The following is a 23,456-nucleotide window of genomic DNA, read 5'->3' as shown; positions in this document are numbered from 1 at the left end:
AATTCAGTTGGGCAACCGATGACGTAAGCCCATATAAGTGAATGGGATGCGTCTCCAGCACTGCAACGCACGCAGCTGTGTGTAGAGGCCGTAAGTAGTAGTAGTAGGTACTTGTGTTCAAGAAACTGTGTGAACCCGCGAGGAAGAAGAGTCTCTGGAACCTCCCTAATGTTTCACAAACATGACCACAAAGAAGACAAGTTCAGTGTCCAAAATTATTTGGGGGGAAAAGTTAGGTTCTATCTATTTTGACGAGTGAATGTGTACATTACTTAAAGTATAAATTTGGGGTAGAATGAATGAGAATGAAAGTGTTATGCCTGTATCTGCAACAAGCATGCCATCACAACACGAGCAATAGTTTAGTATAGTAAGAGACCCTTAAAGGATATAAAAAAGATGTGCATCGCTATCAGCCAGGATGAGTTTTAAAATACTGGTATGTCGAATATCAGCAGAAATCTAATACCATGCGTCCCTAGATAAGAAGCCTTTGGTATTGTTCAAAGATTAAACACATATCCAAAGATTATCTCATGAGGACTTGTCATTGGATTACCATGGCTACCTTAACATTTGAGAAGTGATCCTCCTATGGGTGGCAGCAGAGAGCTGGGTTAATATAAGTGTGAACTGTGATCCACTAAGAGGGTCTAATGCCTTCACCCACACAACACCAGTCTTTGTAAAGGGACAGAATTCGACTCAAGACAAAGGACACACAGATGAATGGTTTTCTTTCCTTTTTTTTATTTTCCATCTTAATCCTTCACTTGTATAATTATAAACAAAAGACAACCGATCCACTTCAAACAAAGTAATAATCAAAAATCACTTAATAGTAAAATAAAAACAGATCCAGAGTAAAGCCAGCTCTTTATTCCTTGTCCAAAGACAATCTGTCGCTTTCCGCCATCCGTAAAATTTCCTAAAAGTCAAGAGGTTGTTCTGACTGACCATAAAAGAGATACACTAAAAAATAACCATGTTTTTTTAAAACAAATTTGAATCAGATGGTTCAGACTCTAGCTGTAAATCATCCTCACTGGACACACGAGACCCATGTGTCCAGCAGGAAACCCCACCCTGAGGATCATGGGAGAATGAGGCCCTTCAAACAGCGTGGAGAAGGAGCTAACAGCTAACAGCTAACTTTGTGAAGCATGACGCTGCTCTCACCTGGCCCAGATAACTGCAGTGTCCTGCCTATGCCCAGGGCCTGGCCACCTTCTGGGTTGATGTTACATTTGGGTAAGCAGTTAGCTGAATTTCTAGGACGATAAGGCACACCCCATTTAACCAGAAGTCACTCTTAAGTGCATGAGCTAAAACTAAAATTAAAAGCTGTGCTAACACTGATTTGATTGACATGAATAAAAAGCATTAGTGACACTAAAAGTGGAAGCAGCTGGTGCAGGTATCAGGGATGCAGGTGTGATGTGTTGTCATGACAATCCAAACAGGAAACGAGGAGGAGTAGGGAGTGCATGCACATGGACCACACAGATCCTGGGGGTGGACATTCAGACACAAAACTGCACTGCTGGTCAGTCTTACTTGGCTGTAATCAACCAGGAAGCCTTTATAAACAAGTCACAGGGTTATCCTGAAGTCATGCGTTTTTGGCTCCGTAATGAACAGTCACAGAGGTTACTAAAAAAAGGCTCTAAAACTCTTTGGATTTATGATTTGATTTCCACCTTTTCTAATCAAAGTTCTTAACTTTCCTTATGAATCAGCTATGCCTCAGAGGTTGCGACAAAAAACACTGATGGCATTTGTTAGCTGTTCCCAAACAGCCTCTTAGTCTGGGCTCAATCACACGGGGTCAGGGTTGGGGTCTAGATCAGGTGAGGGGCCAGGTGTGGGGTCAGGGTTGGGGTCTAGATCAGGTGAGGGGCCAGGTGTGGGGTCAGGGTTGGGGTCTAGATCAGGTGAAGGCCATGTACGGGCCCAGTTCCATCCCATAATGTTCCTGCCAACTGGATAGCCGGTTTACCACACCAACATCTCGAATCCGAGGAAACTCTGGTAAGTGGGGGGGACCAGCTTACAACCCTGACAGCCCACATCAAGGAAAACTCTGTTACCTGGGTGACAAGTTCAGCACACCCACAGAACCTCCTTCAAAGCAGAGGGACTTCGGTTACATTCATGTCCCTCTGATTGCCACCTCGAAATGCTGGGACTACAGACAACACGCCTGCTCGAATGACACAGGAAAATGACTCAAGTGTAAATAAAATAAAAACAACCCCCTCATCGCCCATCTCAGCATTAGTTTATAGTGACATGAAACATAATCATCTACTGTGAGAGAGAACCGAGACTCACTAGACAGTTCCTAGGTACGAGCGGATTAGAACACAAGCAGGTGACAGACATACAGGAAGCAGAACAGACATACAGGAAGCAGAACAGACATACGGGTGAGGAGGCTTTTGGGAAATTAAAAAAAGTCTCTTTCACTTGGTGCGCTTGTGGCAGCTACTCTGAAATGAAAAGACATGAAAAGAGTGTTTGAGTAGATGGCTGATTTTGAAAGACTAGGAGAGGAACTACAAGAGAGAGAGGAAGGTCCCTTCTGTTCCAGAGGTCCAGACCCAACAGCACTGGACTGGAGTGTGTGTCAGTTCAGCAAGATGTCTGAGAAGAAAGAGTGTGTGTGTGTGTGTGTGTGTGTATTTAACCAGTGTTTGGATTTTTTCACAGACTGTTTTTTGTAGACTATTCTGTGCAAGTGTGTGTGTGTGTGTGTGTGTGTGTGTGTGTGTGTGTGTGTGATATATATATATATAGTAGTGCAACTGCTCAGTCTCTAGGTGGTTCTCAGAACTTGTTGTCCCACCAGGTGAGCGTGGAGCCCTTGGAGCCCGTGGAGCCCTTGGAGCAGCCCTGGATCTCAGCATTGCAGATGTATCCCATGGGGCAGCAGTTCTTCATGTCAGGACAACACACCGCCTGTAGGATCAGAGAAGAAGGCAGAGACATTTACATCTAATCATTTAGCACACACATTACATCATTTAGCACAGACATTTTATCATTTACATTTAATCATTTAGCACACACATTTTATCATTTACATCTAATCATTTAGCACACAAATGTTATCATTTACATCATCACTGTCATCACCTCACATACATACAGCACACTGCTTGCTACAGTAAGCCTCCTCTACATACTTGCTGCACACTGACCCCATCCCCCCCCCCCTTCCCTACATACACAGCACATTGTCTTCAGGATCTTCTCCAACACACATCCTCTACATACTTACAGCACACTGCCCCCACCTACCCACACGCACACTACACACAGTCACTGCTCCACTCCCCTCCAGCCCACACACACATCTTCACTGTCATCACTCACATACATCATACATACAGTACTCTGCTTGCAATAGTAAGTCCCTTTACCATACTTGCAGTACACTGCCCCCCCCCTACACACACAGCACATTATTTCATCAGGAAGCTTCTCCAACACACATTCCCAACATACTTACAGCACACTGCCCTCCCCCCCCCCCCCTTAATCATTTAGCACACACATTTTATCACACACAAAGTGACTCACAAAAAAAAATGAGTAATAACATTTCAGCTACAATGCAGAGGAGACTACCCCTTGAGAGAGAGAGAGAGAGAGAGAGAGAGAGAGAGAGAGAGAGAGAGAGAGAGAGAGAGAGAGGAGAGAGAGAGAGAGAGAGAGAGAGGAGAGAGAGAGAGAGAGAGAGAGAGAGAGAGAGAGAGAGAGAGAGAGAGAGAGAGAGAGAGAGAGAGAGCGACCTTTTCTGCACAGTTCTGATTGTCTGCCTTTTTACATCTACATTTCAAAGCGGCCCATATCAGATGTTTGTGATGTTTGTGTTTACATGGTTCACCAATGAGACAACCCGCATTCATGCACCAGAGTGATTTGGGTCACCAAAATGAAAGCAAACATACAGTACAGACGCCACTGCAGGAAATAACACAAGCTTGCATCATTAGGCTATTTCAGTGGCTACTTGTTTACTTTCGTTTCCGAAGTGTCTTGAGAAGTACGCTAAATAGAGTACAGGTTTATTTTAAGGCAAAAAAAAAAAAAAAGTCCTCATTGCAGCTTTTCCATCTCTGTTCTCATTTGCACTTCATCGTTCTGCCAGTTGTGCACGTGGAAGCAACATTACGTGTAGTGCAAATGGTAAAGGTTAAAATATGGTGGGCATATTCAGCGACGCGCAAGTTAAAAACGACAGAGAATATCTTATCTGCCCGTTTAGATGGTTAGATGGCAGTGGCATTGGCACATATCTGAGAGAGAAACTCAATTTATGACTCACTAAAACATAATTATGGATGGCTTTAGGAGCTGCACCATGAAAATGACTGTTCATATACGTTTTCCCCTTATTCCTATAGCCTTATGTTTTTCCCTCGTTCATATAGCCTGTTCATATATTTTTCCCCTTGTTCCTATAGCCTGTTCATATATTTTTCCCCTTGTTCCTATAGCCTGTTCATATATGTTTTCCACTTGTTTGTATATAGCCTAAAGAACAAATAAAGCAACCAAAAGGGACTAGTCACTTGTTTCCATCGCTAATTTAGATGTGAAAGAGCTAGCAGAACCGGGTATGCTAGCTGTCAGTGTTTTTAATGAAGAGGCTGACTTCTACGTGTGAACTGGCATGGCGTGGTTGTCTTTCATCTCCATGGTCAGGCTAATTCATATGCATGAGAGGCACACGAGCTGAGCTAACCAGCTCCACAGCCTCATTCATGTGTGTGAGATGGCAGGTGTGGGAGTGTGAGCGTGCAGCTGATGGGATCAGGAGGAACAGAGACACGCTTGTGTGTGTGTGTGTGGGGGGGGGGGGGGGCACACTGAACTAAGGAGCTTAGGGTTTGCCCTGTCCATTTATTAGATGTTACAGCCACAACTGACTTTAAAGGGTAGACATATGGAACTGTAATGTAAATCAGTGGTCACTGAAATTCAAGTGGCACTAGTGTTGCGGTTCAACGGCCACATTGTCTCTTTTGACAGAGAGAGATAGAGATAGAGATAGATACTTGTCTGCCTGGTGAGATGGTTAAAGTTTCTCTCCCTCATCTCTGACCATGAATGAACTGGGGTTTTAGGACCGTGAGCCTGATGAGACAGCAGCGATCGTCTTATATGCACAACCAGGGCTCCAAACCGGTTCAAGGAACGAAAACGAAAACCGAAAACGAACGGAATTTTACGAGGAGCAGAAACAGAAACGAAAACAACATGGTCTTCAACTGTTCCGGAACAGAAACGTTATTCTGAAATCCACAAAACCGGTTAATAACGTTTTTTTTTCGTTCTCTATATATTTTATAAAATTTCACAAAAGCATATCCTATGTCAGGGAGACTATTTCCGGTTGTGCGAAAAACAAGCCCGCATCTACACTGTTAATGTAAGCTAACAAGCCGCTATGTAGCCAACTAGGCCTACCTATCCGTCTGCCACTTCGGATCTTAGGCCAGCTCGTAGCGTAGGCTACTGAAACTTATTTGGAAATTGTTTGTAGCCTATGCGTAATAGCCTATTTTGCCTGTCCACGCCTTGTCGTTTTAAAGTCGGGATTTGAAATGTTTGCGCAATTATAGTCTATTCTATGTAGAAGAGTTAAACGGAAAATTTGAGATAGGCCTTGTCAGCAACAGACAGGTTGGAAATTATAGCGCAAGCCTTTGAAGAAATCCATATGGATAAAACCAGGTAAGGAGTTTAGCACGTATCCAGAAATATTTTTGATAAGAAATTATTTATAGGCATAGGTTAGGCTTACAGTAAGTCTGTAGGCTATGGGATGGATAGCCCATCTGAATGTTTTTGGATGCCGCCTGTGATTTATTATTTTTGGGCATAGCTACGGTATAGGCTAAATCAAGGGGAAATAATGAGTATGTCTATTCTAAGGTAAAGTTCACAAAAATAGACTTGATAGGCCCGCCAAACACTGCCGGAACTTTAAGAACGAACGATATTTTGCGTTCCGAACCGGTTCAGGACCGATATGTTGGTGGCGGAACGCATGCAAGAACGAAAACGTTAAACATAGGCCTACCTGAACCGTTCGGAACGGAACGTTTGAAAAATAATTTCGTTTTCAAGCCCTGTGCACAACAAACCTAGAGAAAGTATTGATTGCCTACAGTGAAATGTTAGGGCTTCAGGTAGACGGGTGGGTCATCTGTAGGGTCATACTGTGTCATTTCAATCAAAGTAGGAGAATCCTTCTACACACCATCTCAGAATTGCTTGCACCCAAACCAGCAGGTTCAGAGGAAGCTTCTTCCCTGCGGCGGTCACCCTACTGAACGCTAGCTCTGCACCCCGGGGGCAACCAGCCAACTAAGCCAAGACTGGCTTGGCCCTTACCTGGAGCATTGATTGCCTAAATTACCCGATCATGTTGACCCCGCTCGTAGTTTGGTAGTGTGTTGTCCTGTCCCCTATTTCCACCCACTCACTCAGTCCCTCAAGGTGCAAAAAGGGACACTGAAATGTAGTGGTGAATTTAAAGCCAAATTCAGATAATTATTTGTATATCATTTCTATCCTCCCAAGAGCCCTACTTCACTAGGTAATCAGTGCATTAGCTCAGATCAGTACTACAGAAAACGTTGAGGAGAAGGGGGAAACAAATTGACGTTAGACAGAATTCTCATCGCAAAATCAAAACTCCACTAGTAGCTCCAAGCGGTTTGTACACTGCAGCACTGTATCACTGTGCATAGTCATTGGCGGAAATAGGTGACTGTTCTATACCCTCTTGTAGGGGCAGCAGGCCTAGCTGAAGGGTGGAAATAGGTGACTGTTCTATACCCTCTTGTGAAGGGTGGAAATAGGTGACTGTTCTATACCCTCTTGTAGGGGCAGCAGGCCCAGCTGTCGGGGGAGGTCCTGCAGCAGGTCTGGTCAGTGTCGCAGCGGGTCTCGGCGTCACACTGCACATCCTGGGAGGGCTGCTGGGCCTCGGACAGCGGCGAGAGGGGGACCGCGGCGGCCCAGTCCGAGGGCTTCACACAGGTACCGGACTCCAGCGCACAGGTGTAGCCCTGCGGACAGCAGTGCTCGTGGTCGCTACAGCACACCGCCTGGAACGAGGAGGAGGGAGGTGTTTGTTATTTTGTTATTATCTATCTGTGTGTGTGTGTGTGTGTGTGTCTCTTGACCAGAGGACAGCAGCCCCAGTCTCCAGTGGGTAGTTTACAGTGTGTGTGTGTGTGTGTGCACCTTGACCAGAGGACAGCAGCCCCAGTCTCCAGTGGGTAGTTTACAGTGTGTGTGTGTGTGTGTGTGTGTGTGTGTGTGTGTGTGTGTGTGTGTGTGTGTGTGTGTGTGTGTGCACCTTGACCAGAGGACAGCAGCCCCAGTCTCCAGTGGGTAGTTTACAGTGTGTGTGTGTGTGTGTGTGTGTGTGTGTGTGTGTGTGTGTGTGTGTGTGTGTGTGTGTGTGTGTGTACCTTGACCAGAGGACAGCAGCCCCAGTCTCCAGTGGGTAGTTTGCAGCACGTGGAGCCCGCCGCACAGCTGCTCTCGTCGTCACACTTCACGTCCATCACACCCTCTGCGACCTCTGACCCTGCCGACCCCTGGACGACCCGGGCCTCCTGCTTCCTGTACCAGGGGATCTCAAGGCGACCTTTGGTGCAGGACGTGTGCTTCTCGTCACAGGTGAAGCCACTGGGACAGCAGTGGTCACCTGAGCTACAGCAGACCGCCTGGACACGAGATGGAGGGAGAGAGAGGGGACAGAGGGGAGGAGGGGAGAAAGGAGAGTAAAACAGATAAGGATGGTAAGTGATGGGGCAGTTAGTGGGTCAGGGTAAGTGTGTGTGTGTGTGTGTGTGTGTGTGTGTGTGTGTGTGTGTGTGTGTGTGTGTGTGTGTGTAGTTCAGTTTATTTTTTTGTCATTGTTACAGGATAACAACGAAATGTTGTTAGAGCAAAACAGACAGGCATATAGTTTTTAGTTGTCCACCCATTTACCTTATATCATTTAATATTTAAATCCTCATGAATCACCCATTACCTTACACATAATTAACTCCCCATAAAATCCCCCATAGAAAAAACAGAAAGTTCTATATCCAGTAAAGTGCTTAGTGCAATAAATAGTGTGTGTGTGTGTGTGTGTGTGTGTGTGTGTGTGTGTGTGTGTGTGTGTGTGTGAGATAATGACAAAGGTAAAGTAAAAGACAATAACAACAACAACAGACCGTAGAAGAGAGGGGAGGATGGGAGGAGGACTGGTTTAAAAACAACAACGACAGTAAACAACAACAAAAACAGAAATGACAATAAGCCATCAGCATCTACATGCTTGATGTTACTTCCTCCACCAAACACTCCCATTTCCCCCGTCCTCTGCGACATCACTTCCTGTCTCACCTGACGGAGTGGGCAGCAGCCCCACTTGCCGGCTTTGTGCATGAAGCAGCAGGTGTTGTCGTCGGGGCAACTGGTGTGCCCGTCACACATGAGCCCATGGGATGGCACCGGCGCGGCGGGCAACGTGGCGCTCAGGGCGGGCACCTTCCTCACCAGGGGCACGGGGCCGCGGGCGCTGTCACAGGTGCTGGCCAGCAGGTTACAGGTGGTGCCATGGGGGCAACAGTGCAGGTGGTCCTCACAGCATACGGCCTGATGGGAAATGGAGTTTAGTATACAAGACACCGTATGACAGAGGCCTCACGTAGACGGTCAAGAAGACTTAATTAGCTCCCCACATGGGAGATGAGGCAGAGAAGGATAGAGATGCATACAAGCTCAGTGTTTCCCATACATTGACTTATTTGTGGCGGCCCACCACAATATCAACATTGACCACCACACAATGATTTTTCCAGGTTGTACTAAATTGTGATTAAATCTGGTTAGCATCATAGCACGCTGCGCTAATTTGTTAAAAACTGTTGCATTCAAGTTAATTCTGTTAACCTGCCACCACAAGTAGAATTCAATTCTGTGGGAAACACTGAAGCTGTTTCAAAGTCATGAAGGAATTGCCTTTTTTTTTAATTAAATACACATTTAATCAAGTACATATTTTTAAATATGTACCGTTGAGGAGCTAAGATGAGTATTTAGGGGTTAATCTATGTATGGAGTGCACCCTTAACAGCTACCTGTAACTATGTGTGGAATGCACCTTTAATAGCTACCTGTAACTATGTATGCAGGGTTCCCACACCTTGGTTAAGATCAAATTCAAGGACCTACTGTATAATGTGTTGATAAATTTCAAGCGCTGGTTAAATCATGTTACCTCAACAGACCAAGGATACCTTGCCAGTTTTCTTTTATTTTTGGTCATATGACAGGCCTATTCTACTTTTCATGTTTGTATTTTGCATAAAACTGAACTGAAATAAACTTGTCCTAATCAAGTTAAACTCGTTACCATGAACCTGTCGGTTTATTCATCAGAATGTTAAATTAAATATTTGGGCAACAAACACTACATGCGGGAAACACGCAGAAATCACGCTGGCCGTGTACATGTTAATAAGCGGAATTGTACGTAATTGTATGGATTTTTTTCCCTCAAAAAGAAATTCAAGGACTTTCAAGGACCTTCATTTATTTATGTCTCTTCCAAGGGCCTTGAATTATTTTTTTCAGATTCACAAACTTTCAAGGATTTCAAGGACCCGTGGGAACCCTGTGTATGTGTGCACCTTTAATACCTGTAACTATTAAAGGTAACTGCATGTTCATGTACATGTCTGCATGTGTGAATGACTCAAATAGCATGGTCTCCAAATCAGTCCTTACGGTCGTGTGTGTGTGTGTGTGTGTGAGAGAGTGTGAGTGTGTGTGTGCGTGTATAGGTGTGTGTGTAGGTGTGAGTGTGTGCGCGTGTATAGGTGTGTATGTGTACGTGTATAGGTGTGTGTGTGTGTGTGTGTGTATGTATTATGTATGTATCTGTGTGTGTGTGCGCGTGCGCGCACCTCAGGTAGCGGGCAGCATCCCCATCCCCCAGCGGTCGTCTTGCAGCAGGTGTAGGTGTCTGGGCAGGACTTGCTCTCGTCACACTTGGTATTGGGTGGCTGCGTGTCCAGGGCGAAGGTGGACGTCTTCTCCAGCCAGGGCACGGAGGCCAGGGGGTCGGTGGGGTCGTCGCAGGTGCTGGCCCGCTCGTTGCACACCGTGTCGTGGGGGCAACAGTGGGTGTGGTCGGGGCAACACACCGCCTGGGAGGGGGGGGGGGTTTAGATTATACATGAGGTCAAGTATTAGTATTATACAATGCTGTGCTGAAGTTATAGGCATTTGTCATTACATTTTATTAGTGTAATTGTCGTTACATTTCTTTATTCCACTGCTTTGTTGAATTTCCCATTGTCCTACGTAATTTAGAGCGACCATTAACCGTATGTTATCTGCACACCTATGAAGTAGATCCATTTTTTGGCCGTATCTCACTTGTATATTAATTCGCCAAACTCATTGTGAAGTTTAAATGAACTTTCACGTTGCATCCGAGCTGTAAAATGCAGACGTTCAGAACATTGCAACATTGTAGCATATGACGGAGGTGGCTTTTAGCTAGATGGATGAGAGCAGGCTAAGTAAAATAGCGATGTTTCAAAGCTAAAGTTCATCAGAATCTTGGGATACGCCCGCTTGACAACGGGAGAGATAGAACTAACGACTGGCCTTTGGCCGTAGCAACCATCCATTTAGAACTAGTAACGGCAGTTTGTCCTGTGAGTTGAGAAATTAGTTGATACGTGTCGGAAGAAATGAGTTCTACAAACAAGACAGTTTTAGCGTTAAAACGTTTAAATTGAAACAGGAAATGAACACAACGCAAGTGGCAACAGTGGAATAAGCGGGATAATGGACTCCACGGTGGTCTGTTCACAGAAGTTAATGCACTTACGAGGTTTAAACGGCCCTCCGCTTCGCGTCGGGGCCGTTTTACAACCTCGACCGTGCATTAACTTCTGTGAACAGACCACCGTGTCGTCCATTATCCCGCTTAAGCGTCTTCTGCCCCACGGCTGCGCGCGCATTTAGTTTTGTTGGGAAACAGGAAATCCGTCTATATATGTAAGTATTAAGTTGTTGCTTGTTGTTTTGTGTTTGCTCATTTCACTCAATATTTCATTCAATATTTGTATTATATCAGATCATTTACATTACATTACATTACATTACATTACATTAGGCTGACACATTTTTATAGCCTAGAAATCTAGACGCACCCTAGCGGCGGCAAATTAATTTGCTCAGCCTGTACGTCTAGTAGCAAACCATAGGAATTTCTATTAGCTAACACCGTGGATGTTATCAAATCACAGTGCTCTATTTTGTTAGAGAGTCTTAAGGCGGGCTTAACAGTATAACGACAGTCCTGCGACGGTGAACAACAAGGAAGGTGGCTATGGCGAACGAAGAGCGGTTGTTTGAATCGGGGTTGGCGTCAACTTTGGAGGAGTTGGACTTTTTCTTTGAAAGTTGAGCAACACAATGCACTTAAGTCATTCCTTTCGAAGAAGGATGTATTTGCCGTTTTGCCGACAATTTTAGGACAATTTAAAAACGGTAGAGTACAGTAAGAATAAGTGCATCAGTGAGTGCTATCTTGAGTTCAGTTCAAGTTGAGTGTCAGTTCAAGACGGGTGGTGAGTGCTAGGATCAGCAAGACTTGTTGTAAGTGGTGCTATGAGAGCAGATGTTCTCTAAAGAGCTGGGTCTTCAGGAGTTTTTTGAAGATGGAGAGGGATGTCCCTGCCCTTGTAGGAACTGGCAGATCGTCTATTCACCCGTGACCCAGCGCTGTGTTATTTTATTAATCCTGTTTATCCAACCTCTAAGTTGAGGAGGTGAGGAACTGAACACACATGAACACAAGTGAACATGTGGCATAAACATGAGTGTTTGCTAAGGGCACATGAAGATACTCAACTTCAACACACATGAACACAAGTGAACATGTGGCATAAACACGAGTGTTTGCTAAGGGCACATAAAGATACTCAACTTCAACGTTGCTTCTTTCAACCTTCTTGCCCTTGTTTCCAACTCATTCATTTTTCCTTGCAGAGTCAGGTTTGTACACGTTTATGGTTATTGTTATATTATATTTGGTCTATTAGTAATATTGGTATTATCTTAGGCTATTTTACTATACACTGTTGATTTTAATGTTAATGTAATGCATGTTGATGTCATTGTAAGTTGCTTTGGACAAAAGCGTCTGCTAAATACCATAAACATAATAAACATAAACAAACTTCTACAGATTGTTTATAATTCAGTTCCTTCAGTCTGTGATATAGCTGATTACAATGTTTCATACATTGCGTTTACTATATACACATACACACACGCACATATAACACACACACACACACACACACACACACACACACATATATACATATACTTTATGCATCTCTACCCTGTTCTGAGCCTGGTCCTGCTCAGCGCCTGCCCTGGTTCTAAGGGATTTGTTCTACTCAGCGCCTGCCCTGGTTCTAAGGGATTTGTTCTACTCAGCGCCTGCCCTGGTTCTAAGGGATTTGTTCGTACTTGTTACTGTACTGCCATGATCTTGCTATACTTGCATTTGCTTACGAAGAGCACTAAAGTGAAAACACCTCCGGTCAGCCCCAGCTTGTGTTTATGGCTGGGACGGCGGCATGCGATCCGGAGATTAGGTTCAACGCGAGGCCTCCGGGCGCACTGGGTCCAGCCAGGACAGAGGTTCCAGTGAATAACAGCCCCAGCTGACCCAGTTATGAAGTTATATCATGAGATATGCAGCGGCACGCAGACCTGATTCAGCAGCCCTGGCTCATATTGAGGAACAATGCTGAAGAGGTTATTCAATATAACCCAAGGGAGGAGGGAGAGAGAGAGAGAGAGAGAGAGAAAGAGAGAAAGAAAGAAAGAAAGAAAGAAAGAAAGAAAGAAAGAGGAGAAAACTATATCATGTGAAGAAGAAACAGGAGAGAAACAGAAAGACACAACAGACACACTGGTAGACAAACAGCACGACTGTCAGAACGATAGATAGAGCACCATAAGGCCATATATACAGATAGAGCCACGGACAGACAGACACAGACAGACAGACAGACAGACAGAGCGACCAAGACAGGGCACTCTGCCCCTAACCCTACAGTAGGGGAGTAGACATGCAGTGCGCCTCACCTCCTCCAGGGGGCAGCAGGCCCAGACGCCAGATGCAGTTTTACAGCAGGTGCTCCCATCGGCGCACGCCACCGAGTCATTACAGGGCACCGCCGAAGCTGGAGAGAGAGAGGGAGAGACAGAGGGAGGGAGAGAGAGAGGGAGAGACAGAGGGAGAGAGAGAGAGGGAGTGAGAGAGAGGGAGAGAGACAGAGGGAGTGAGACAGAGGGAGAGAGAGACAGAGGGAGAGAGAGACAGAGGGAGAGAGAGAGGGAGAGGCAGAGGACAGAAATATGAGGAGTCAAAATCGACGACATATTGCAAACACAGGAGAAATTAAGTGTGCGTGTGTGTGTGTGTGTGTGTGTGTGTGTGTGTACATGAAAGGTGGTGTGGGCTAACCTCTGATCTGGGGCGGGGTTAGAGCTGGGATTTTGGTTGCCCAGGCGATGCGTCCGTTGGTGGACATACAGGTGCTCTTGGCGAGATCACAGGTCGTGCCCTCCGGACAGCAGTGCAGGTGATCAGAGCAACACACCGCCTACAAATACACATACATATGAACACACACTTACTTAAAAATTCACAAACACACATGAACTTGCACATAGACAGATATGGATCAGACGATGACAAGACTGAACATTTTTCCACATACACACTTCTACTGGCTTCTATTCTATTGACTAAATAATGATGACAGACACACACACGTTTACCTTTGGCATGGGGCAGCATCCGTAGCTGCCATTGCCGAGGGCACAGCAGGTGGTTTCGTCAGGACAGGTGGAGATTTTATCAGGACAGACCACTACCAGCACACCACCACAGGCAGGAGAGGACCGGAGGAGAGGACACACAGAGAAAACACAATAAACACTGATGATGTGTCCAAGGTCATGCATCAGAAGATGCTTCTGTAAACTATAACAACTGGGACATTAAAGTTACAGCTCATGAAAGCAAACCAGCTCTAGTAGAACTCTGAGCTGCTAACCAATCAAAGTATGAATCAGCGTCTGCGCCATTTCAATTTCTTCATGTAACTGTAACTGACAAGCTCATGACACCCCAGCAGACATGCATCACATTTTGTCGAGCGACACTTGTCCCACTAGTCACCTGAAGTATAAATTGGCCTCAACACTGCTCTCTTCATGTAACTCAGTGTTTCTCAAACTTTTTCAGACTAAGGACCACTTAACCAATAAAAAAGAAACGCACGGACCACCTAGCAAAAAAAAAAAAAAAGATTAGACCTACTTCAACAGTATAATAGCCTACACAATAGGCCTACTCACTCACCACCTTGCTTATTGTCTTTGCACTTTGCTTATTGTGTCAGAGGATTAATTTGATTTACACTACATAGACAGTGTTGCAGAACTGTTTGGATTTACATACAAGTTAGTTCAATATTGCAAACAACATATCTATATTATATTTTACCACGTCTGCTCGCGGACCACTTGGGATAGTTTGCGGACCACCAGTGGTCCCCGGACCACACTTTGAGAAACACTGATCTAACTAGCCTATCTAGCATCAGTCTTCCAACACCACTTCCTGCACACCTGTACCTGAGGATGGCGTCTGCAAGCCTTACTGTAGCTCTTACCATCTTTGGCAGCAGGCAGTCGAATGAGCAGAGCGGGTTGCTTTTGGGCCAGAGGGAAGTGTGTCTGTGTGCGTGAGGACGTACACATCTGCTGCTCCAGGTCACAGGTGGTGCCGTTGGGGCAACAGTGGACCTTGTCACTGCAACACACAGCCTAACACACACACACACACACACACAGGTGAAAATTACTATATTGGAATTTTACTATCCAGGTTTTAACATTCTTTTCTGTTTTCCCGTCTCATATTGTAAGACACAAAATGGGGCATGGGACTTAGACATAAGACTTCATCATCGAACAAAGACACACAAAATTACAGCACACACACACACACACACACACACACAACACACACACAGACTCTTACGTCAGGGTAAGGACAGCAGCCATAGCTTCCAGAATTCATCAAGCAGCAAGTAGTGTCGTCAGGACAGGCGGATTTGGCACCTGGGCAGGTGATGGAGCCCACACTCCTATCTACACACGCAGACAGACAGACAGACATTGTTTTAAAGATTAAAACTCTATGTGGATATTTTGAGTGGCTAATGCGTTGAACCTAGTCTTGCAAATGATCTGTAGTCATCTCTATGGCAACATGAGCCTGCTGAGCAGACTATGACTATGACTCATGACTGAGAGAACATGAGCAGGGTATTCCACAGAAAGCGCTTTTAGCCATCGAGCTCCCTGTGCAGTGGGTAGGGACCAGGGAACACAGTGTAGGATCCTTTGAAATAGGAACGCAACCCCAATCAGACACAAATGTGTACACACACACACACACACACACACATCATGGTACGAATCTGTGTGTGTGTGTGTGTGTGTGTGTGTGTGTATGTATGTTTACCTGGTGAGTGCGCTCTCTTGCGGGCGCGGAACTTCCTCCACATAGGAGTGGATCCCAGTGTGGCAGACACACATTTGGAATGTTCTAGATCACACTTGGTTCTCTCAGGGCAGCAGTGTCGTTTGTCCTCACAACACACCGCCTGCAGACCACAGGGATCACAAGTGAATGACGTGGGCAATATCGGTTTATATAAATAACATACAACACTTCTGTTTACAAAACAAAACATGTCTAGGGGTATAATGTAGTATAAGGTCATTGAGCAGGACTGACTGTTAAAATGAGTCCTTCCATGACCACCCATAATGCCCTACGTTTGACAGTATTCCATTCCCTATAATGCCCTATGTTTGCTAGCACTCCATTCCCCATAATGCCCTATGTTTGACAGTATTCCATTCCCTATAATGCCCTACGTTTGCCAAGGGGCAGCATCCCCAGGTGCCCTACGTTTGCCAAGGGGCAGCATCCCCATAATGCCCTACGTTTCACAGTATTCCATTCCCTATAATGCCCTATGTTTGCTAGCACTCCATTCCCCATAATGCCCTACGTTTCACAGTATTCCATTCCCCATATTGCCCTACGTTTGCCAAGGGGCAGCATCCCCATAATTCCCTACGTTTGCCAAGGGGCAGCATCCCCAGGTGCCGTCGATCAGCTGGCAGCAGGTGGTTCCGTCTGGGCACTCGGATTCCTCGTCGGGGCAGATGACTGCACGCTCATCCTCCCAGGGCTGAACACACAGGAAGAGGAACAGCTACATCAGACAGCTCAGGCCAAAGTGGAGATTTTTTGAAAACTCTGTTTTACCGTTTGTGTGTGGACATGTTTTTTTTGATTGTGGCGTTTGGTGGCACCACCATTTGTTTGATTGACATGTTCTTGACAGCCTTTAACGGCCGATTTTGCACATCCGTGTGAGCAGAATCGTTTTAAAATACCAAAGGAGGAAAATGATCAGTTTTCAAAAACACGGGTACGTCGCCTAAGACTGAGAGATGGCTGATGCATGCCTGATTAAAAAGTCATTTTATGGGTTGTGAAAAAGAGCAGGGCACGACTCCAAAAGACTGCTATGCAATAGAAGGCAGGGGCTTGCAGGGCTTGATGGGGGGGAAAAAGTATAGGCAATAATGAAATACAGCCTATTAATGGTCAATAATGAAATACAGCCTATTAATGGTCAATAATGAAATACAGCCTATTAATGGTCAATAATGAAATACAGCCTATTAATGGTCAATAATGAAATACAGCATATTAATGGTCAATGTGTCAAGTACATACTTTCTGGCATAGCAGACAAATGATTTTGAGCAACCTGTCCTGACTGAAGCTCGAGGTCATTATTAATTACTGGGAGAAGCATGATGTTCTTGGGCTGGGAACTCACCATTGGCAGTGCTCAGTCCGAGGGGCGGATTTTCACGGTCTTTCAAATTCCCTCTGCACGCAATAGGATAGCGCTACAACTCATGAATCCCATGTATTTTCCCACCAGCGGAGCTAGTTGGCTAGTTGATCGAACGATTGTCAAGTCACACTGTTTGCCAGCAGCAGCATCCATTTTTTTTTCTGTCAAGTAGCAGGGAATTCACACGGAACAGTCTCAGCTCTGCCATCATTATGTTAAGCCCGTCCACCGACTCTATACACGATGTGATTGGCCTGACCGAAATTTGGTTTATCCAGCTCGCAAGCCAACAGAGAGTTGCTAGACTACCCTGGCTTCTAATTAGATTTTCCGCCGCTAGGGTGCGTCTAGATTTCTAGGCTACTCATGCACGGACACACGGTCAGTATCGCTTTAGCTAATATTTCCTAATATTTCATCTGGAAAAATGACTTTTACATTTGTATGCCAGTGATGAAACAAAAAGTGACAGAATACAATGTACCTTTGAGAGGAAGCAACAGCATGACCCAAACACACACTATCATGGGTAAATGCAGGGTAAGAAACCACACACACAGTCTCTCATCTAGAGAAGTGTGCAGGGGAACTGAGGGGAGGATGTGTGTGTGTGTGTGTGTGTGTGTGTATGGAGCAGTGAAACTAAGGGGAGGATTGTGTGTGTGTGTGTGTGTGTGTGTAGCAGTGAAACTGAGGCGAAGATGTGTGTGGCCAGCGTTTCCTGCACAGGAAGGTGTTCAAGTGCTGCAGGATGCTATAGGTACTTATAGGGGAATTCCCACAGTGGTCCATCAGCAACCCAGCCTGTTGCACATTACACAGCATGAGGCGGTAGCCAATGACAACCCAGCCTGTTGCACATTACACAGCATGAGGCGGTAGCCAATGGCAACCCAGCCTATTGCACATTACACAGCATGAGGCGGTAGCCAATGGCAACCCAGCCTATTGCACATTACACAGCATGAGGCGGTAGCCAATGGCAACCCAGCCTATTGCACATTACACAGCATGAGGCGGTAGCCAATGGCAACCCAGCCTGTTGCACATTACACAGCATGAGGCGGTAGCCAATGACCACGCACAAGTGGCAAATACAAACGCACTGCAAGTTGCATCATCACTTGAGGAGTGTGATGGATCATGGGTAATGGGGAGTTCAAAGAGTGGGTATGGGAGGTATGGGATGTGTGTGTGTGTGTGTGTGTGTGTGTGTGTGTGTGTGTGTGTGTGTGTGTGTGTGTGTGTCAGGCTTGTGCAAAATTCCAGAATTGAATTGAAACTGGCTCTTTAATTCCAATTCCATTCTTGAATTTCACTTGCATTTCAATTGAGGTAGCAAACAGGAAGCAGAATTGCACACGCGTACGCGTGCATGTGCATGTCTATCTGTGCGAATGTGCAAGATTTGCGCGTGTGTGTGTGTGTGTGTTGCTGTCATGTGCATGTCCATGTGTTGGCATGTGTTGTGTTGATTCACCAGAGCTGGAGTGGGTGGTCTGGCTGGTCTCCTCGTGACTAGAGGCAGAGAGTGAGTCTTGTTGATGCACTTGGAGTGTTCCAGATCACACAGTGTCCCCTGGAAACAGCAGTGCAAATGATCTGAGCAGCACTCTGCCTGCAGGACAAAACAACAACAACATCAACAACAACAACAACAACAACAACACCATCAACAACAACACCATCAACACCATCAGCAACACCATCCAACTCAACTGCTAAGCATCAATAACAGCTTAATTTGTCTCGACTGTACAAACCTTAACACGTTTGACAATTGACACAGATTCTGAAATCTGCAGAAGAAAATAGGTGCACAGACACACACACACACTTACGTTGGGCAACGGGCAGCAGCCGTAGCCCCCAGACGGCGTCTGGCAGCAGGTGTCTCCATCCTCACACATGCCTCCATCAGGACAGATGAGGGCTGAACACACACTCAGCAAAAACAGCGCACACACACTTACACACACACTCACACCCCTCATCTGTGAACACAAAAGAACAAGTGGATATTAGGACACAGACTCAACACACACCTTCATCTGGAAAACTTAACAGGAAGGAGTAGGCTTAAATACAGGAAACGGATAACACACACACACACTTCTGAGAAACACAAAAGAGAAAGTGGACAATAGTTCAAGTTTGATTTTTTTCCGACTTTGACTAAGTGGACCAGACCCTGCAGAGGAACAGAAAAATGACAGGTTTCATTTGTGCCCTGAGCAGAGCAGAGCAGAGCACTTGGCCCTGTTTTGGCTTTTACTTTCTCTTCCATCCATTACAGACAGGGCTCTCTATATTTTACCCATAGAATATGAGCATCTGTGTGTGTGTGTGTGTGTGTGTGAGAGAGAGAGAGAATGATAAAGAGTTATGTGGGCACATGTATGTGACCAGGCATGGCAAAAGCAGGCTCAAGTCGCAGAGACGCAAGTCGCGAAAAACGACTTTGAAGTTTTTTTTTTCAAAATTAGTGATTTTCGTTTTTTTGCAGAATGTGCAAGTTGAAGTCCTAAAGAAGCAATTCCATGTTTCAGATAACAGCATTGGTTGCTTTAAAAGTGTATATTTTGTCTTTGAAAATGTTTGAAAGTTTCAGTAAGTAAACCAGCATTTGAATTGGGCGTGACTATTAGTGCTCTTTTGTTCTGTCGGCCAATCAGCAGTATGCTAGAAGTAACCTCATGGCTACTTACTGAACCAGCATGCTGTTTGTTTACAATTTGAATGGAGATGGACAAAGCACAGCGGATTGCAGATGAGCTAAATCTGATGATGAAGGCGACTGCATTACATTGGAGAACATCCCTAATCTAGAGCTGACCTTAGCCGAAGATAATTACAACGAGGAAGAATCTCTCGGTCTGGCAGCAGAGGAGCTAGATCGTAAGATATCAGATGCTATTTCCACAGTTACATTTGACGGGGATAAAGTTTGTGTGTTAGAAACTTTATCAATTGCTACTAGCTAACGTAGGCCTACTGTCGTTAGCTATTGGCACCATAGGCTACCAGCCAAAACCCATTACAGATAGTTTCGGTAGGCAATTAATTTGAATAATGCGAGAATGTCTTGTTTTGACTGATGGCAGGGTGCCTTGCATCGTGTGTGCATTCAAATTAACAGGGTTTGCAAACGTGATCTCATGTTTGTTTAGTTCGCGTTTTAGACTATTTTATCCATTGCTAAACCTGCTAAATCCATTGCCAACCTGGTGCCTTGCGCTGGGTGGTAATTCAAAATAACATGGTTTGCAAACATGATCTCATGTTTGTTTTAGACTACTTTATCCATTGCTACTAGCTGGTTCTGTAACCCATTAGAGATCAAATATTATCAGATCTCCATGAGTGAGACATCATTGGATAGCTTTGAAACTACACTTTCAGAATCTGTGAATAACTCAAAATGTCTCTGGGGAGACATGTGCCTGGTTTTGCCATGCATGGTTACGTATTTGCATGAGTAAGGGGGAAGCACAGAATGAGTAGATGAGCGGGACAATTACAAAGAAAGCCCAAAAAAGCAAACACCTGCACAGGAAGAGCTGTGCAAGGTGCAAGATGCAGTACACACACAGACATGCATTAATGTTTGTCGCATCATGACTTGTTTCTCATGCAGCAGGAAAATGCCATTTCTACTCCATGGTCTTTAGAGTGTGCACTCTACATAAAGAGACCAAGAGAAGTTCCTACAGAGAGTCAGTTTCACCAATACTGCAACTTTGGGTCATGTCCTTTTACAGTTCTGCAAATATTGTGCCTTATCATGGCCACGACCCTGTGCAATACATGGCTGGCCAACATGAACAGATAATGGAATTCCTCTACTCAATTCCCCACTATGTCAATACAAAACTGAGTATGAATGTCAACATACAGTATCTGACCAAGAGTGAAACACAGAAATGCTTCCCAAAGTAGCCATCGTGCTTTGATCTCCTACAACGGAGTATAATGAAGACACTGGATGACTACTTCTGGAGGACGGGGGTTCACACACAATTACACAAAAGTGAAACTGAAAATTAGTTGGCTATACTGCCCTACAAAGACAAAGTGCAGTATCTACGAAAATGTTTCAGTAGATTAATGCGATTTTGATAGATTGAACGGAGGATATGGCATGTTATATTGGTGTAAAAAAGTGAATTTCACAAAAAATGCAGTTACTGCACTTTGGCTTTGTAGGGCAGTATAGTATTTGGGCACATATGTTGACTATGTTTGTTGTTTACAAGTATAACATGTGCTGACACATTGACACAATTCAAGCCTACTGGAAAATTACCTGGCAAATACAATCAATTTACTTTCTGATCCTATTGGAGCAAAGTCCAAATCTCACAGTATTGTGACATTAGTTTTTAAGTCAGGTGGCAACAGGACAAACTTCAATCGCATTACATTTCTGACTGGTTTGTTTAACCAACATAATGAGCCATCCAAAAATGCACTAGGCACATAACTGAAGCATTCCTTTTGTGGAGTATTCGCTGCAACAATTAGCTTCCACTATGATCAATGGAACTGGCTACAGCAGATAGCACTGCATAGAAATCAGACCAGTCTTCTAAAGCTATTTTTTACGTTCTGCGTAGTAGTACGCGGTGTAGCCCCAACAGGGAGGTGAAGCAGATGTGTACACTCACCGTGAGTTCTGTGTTTTTTACCCTCAGCAAGGAGAGGGATTCCAGCCAGAAGAAGGTGTACTATGTTTGCTTCTTAAGATGCTCTGAAGTGTGGCATACTCCACTCTCTTACTCTGCAAGCATCAAAGTGAGGGGAGGAGGGGGGGGGGGGGGGGGGGGGGGGTTATTGTACAAGAGGGTAACGGAGCAAACGGCCTGAGTTTCTAGATTAGTGAGCAACTGATGACATTCACTCATGTTTTCTTTCTCTTTCAAAATAATATGATACATTAAACCCTAACAGCCCAGGACCCAGTGTCAGTAAAGAGGAAATTATGGCAGATTTGAGGAAAACACCCATTGTACCATAGGCTTTTATTTAATTCATGTGCTATCAGTTTAACCAAATTCAAATCTGAGCAGTTTTTGGCAAATGCAAGCATTTTGGAGGATCTTGTCTTGGACCTAGTACTTTTTTCTTCTTTTTTCATTCTCCCCAAAAATGTAACATTAAAAGTTTACTTTGCTTAGTTATTCGTTTCAATAACCAGAGGGACTGTACTGTGATAGAGTAACTTAAAATCTCTCTTCAGCAACTACAATGTACGCCTATAGCTGTAAGGTGTTTTCACGATTTCCTTGCCCAAAATATACACACAAATAACAATCTCATATATAGGTTGAGTCCATACAGAAACTCAGCCAAGCAGCTGCGTGTGAGCAAAAGTAGCCGGTCATCTGATTTCATCTGATGGTACCAACACTTGTGCATGCTGTGTTTAACGTTACATGTTTGCTTTGTGCAAGCTACTTGACTGCTGTGTTTAACGTTACATGTTTGCTTTGTGCAAGCTACTTGACAACTGAGGAGTGATTCATACACATCTAAACACATTCTGTTCCCATTTGCCAACCTGAAACATTTGCAAATTCAATATGACCTTTAATTGCACAGCCAAGGCTAAAGTTCCTTAGAACGTGTTACATTGTAACAAAACGCCTATGCGTTCGACGTCTGACATGATCATGCCTTATAACTTAAGTAGGTTACGGTTAAGTTAACCAGTAACTTCACATGAAAAAACAGGCTCACAGCACCGCCTAAGATAGTCCTAGCCAGGCTAACAGTAATATCATTGTGTTGTCAGTTTCCTTTTCCCAGGAGGAAATGACTTACATGATCTACTTGTTTAGCCCAATTAATACCGAGGCGATCGAGTAAGCAAATTACTTTTGGTTCACGTGTTTATAAACAGAAAAGTGTTGTTCTTTTTATTCTAAACAAGATGCAACCTGTGATTTCCTGTTTACCAGAAACCGTCGCCTTTTTAAATGTCAAGAGTAAGTATTTATCCGCTACGTCTGCAAAACAAGTGCATCTTTACATATTCTCATGTAAATGTGAACCAGCCACCAAATAACAATAGTCAGTCTCTCTTCGCTTCGCTTGCAAAAAGCTAGCTAACTTATTAGCAAGTATCCCCTATAATGTTTTACTTTAACTGACCACTTATGATTTCTGTAGTGACATGGCATGTTGAGTCGATCCGTATTTCTTACCTTTGAATGTGGTACCACGAACAAAAAAGGAGCTTAACGCGTAAAAATGAAGGGATCCTGTATAGTCTATGTGGCTAGCTAATATAGAATGACTGTCGAGGCGACTGTAGCAGCTGATAATGGAATCACATGATGCTCTTCTGGAGTCATGTGATTACCCCTGAGCATTGGA

At 44.6% G+C, this 23,456-nt stretch overlaps 1 protein-coding gene across 2 annotated transcripts; it reads right to left on the bottom strand.

The window, feature by feature from the left end:
• Window positions 1-728: 728 nt before the first annotated feature.
• On the bottom strand, window positions 729-23,432 carry grnb (granulin b). Of its 2 annotated transcripts, XM_042085588.1 has the most exons (17): window positions 23,285-23,432; window positions 21,746-21,858; window positions 18,920-19,072; window positions 18,559-18,696; window positions 16,284-16,397; window positions 15,659-15,800; window positions 15,173-15,282; window positions 14,802-14,955; window positions 13,903-13,994; window positions 13,586-13,724; window positions 13,204-13,301; window positions 9,990-10,232; window positions 8,425-8,676; window positions 7,497-7,754; window positions 6,894-7,127; window positions 2,785-2,961; window positions 729-2,688 (listed from the first exon to the last, which is right to left on the bottom strand). In XM_042085588.1, exons 3-16 carry the CDS (start codon window positions 19,070-19,072, stop codon window positions 2,830-2,832), a joined length of 2,259 nt encoding a protein of 752 aa, XP_041941522.1. In that variant the 5' UTR covers window positions 21,746-21,858; window positions 23,285-23,432; the 3' UTR covers window positions 729-2,688; window positions 2,785-2,829. The 2 variants fall into 2 exon arrangements, with proteins under 2 accessions (XP_041941522.1, XP_041941521.1); XM_042085587.1 differs by having other exon boundaries at window positions 729-2,961.
• Window positions 23,433-23,456: the final 24 nt, after the last annotated feature.

Source organism: Alosa sapidissima, chromosome 3 (genome assembly GCF_018492685.1).
Source record: "Alosa sapidissima isolate fAloSap1 chromosome 3, fAloSap1.pri, whole genome shotgun sequence".
NCBI lineage: Eukaryota > Metazoa > Chordata > Actinopteri > Clupeiformes > Clupeidae > Alosa > Alosa sapidissima.
This window is presented reverse-complemented; position numbering and strand designations above follow the sequence as displayed.

Coding starts and splice junctions, on each gene's coding strand:
- grnb (XM_042085587.1), bottom strand. CDS start 19,072: ATGAGGGGTGTGAGTGTGTGTGTAAGTGTGTGTGCGCTGTTTTTGCTG. Junction 16,398..18,558: donor GACCACCCACTCCAGCTCTG/GTGAATCAACAC, acceptor CTGTGTGTTCAG/CCCTGGGAGGATGAGCGTGC. Junction 7,128..7,496: donor GCTGCTGTCCTCTGGTCAAG/GTACACACACAC, acceptor TCCTCGTTCCAG/GCGGTGTGCTGTAGCGACCA.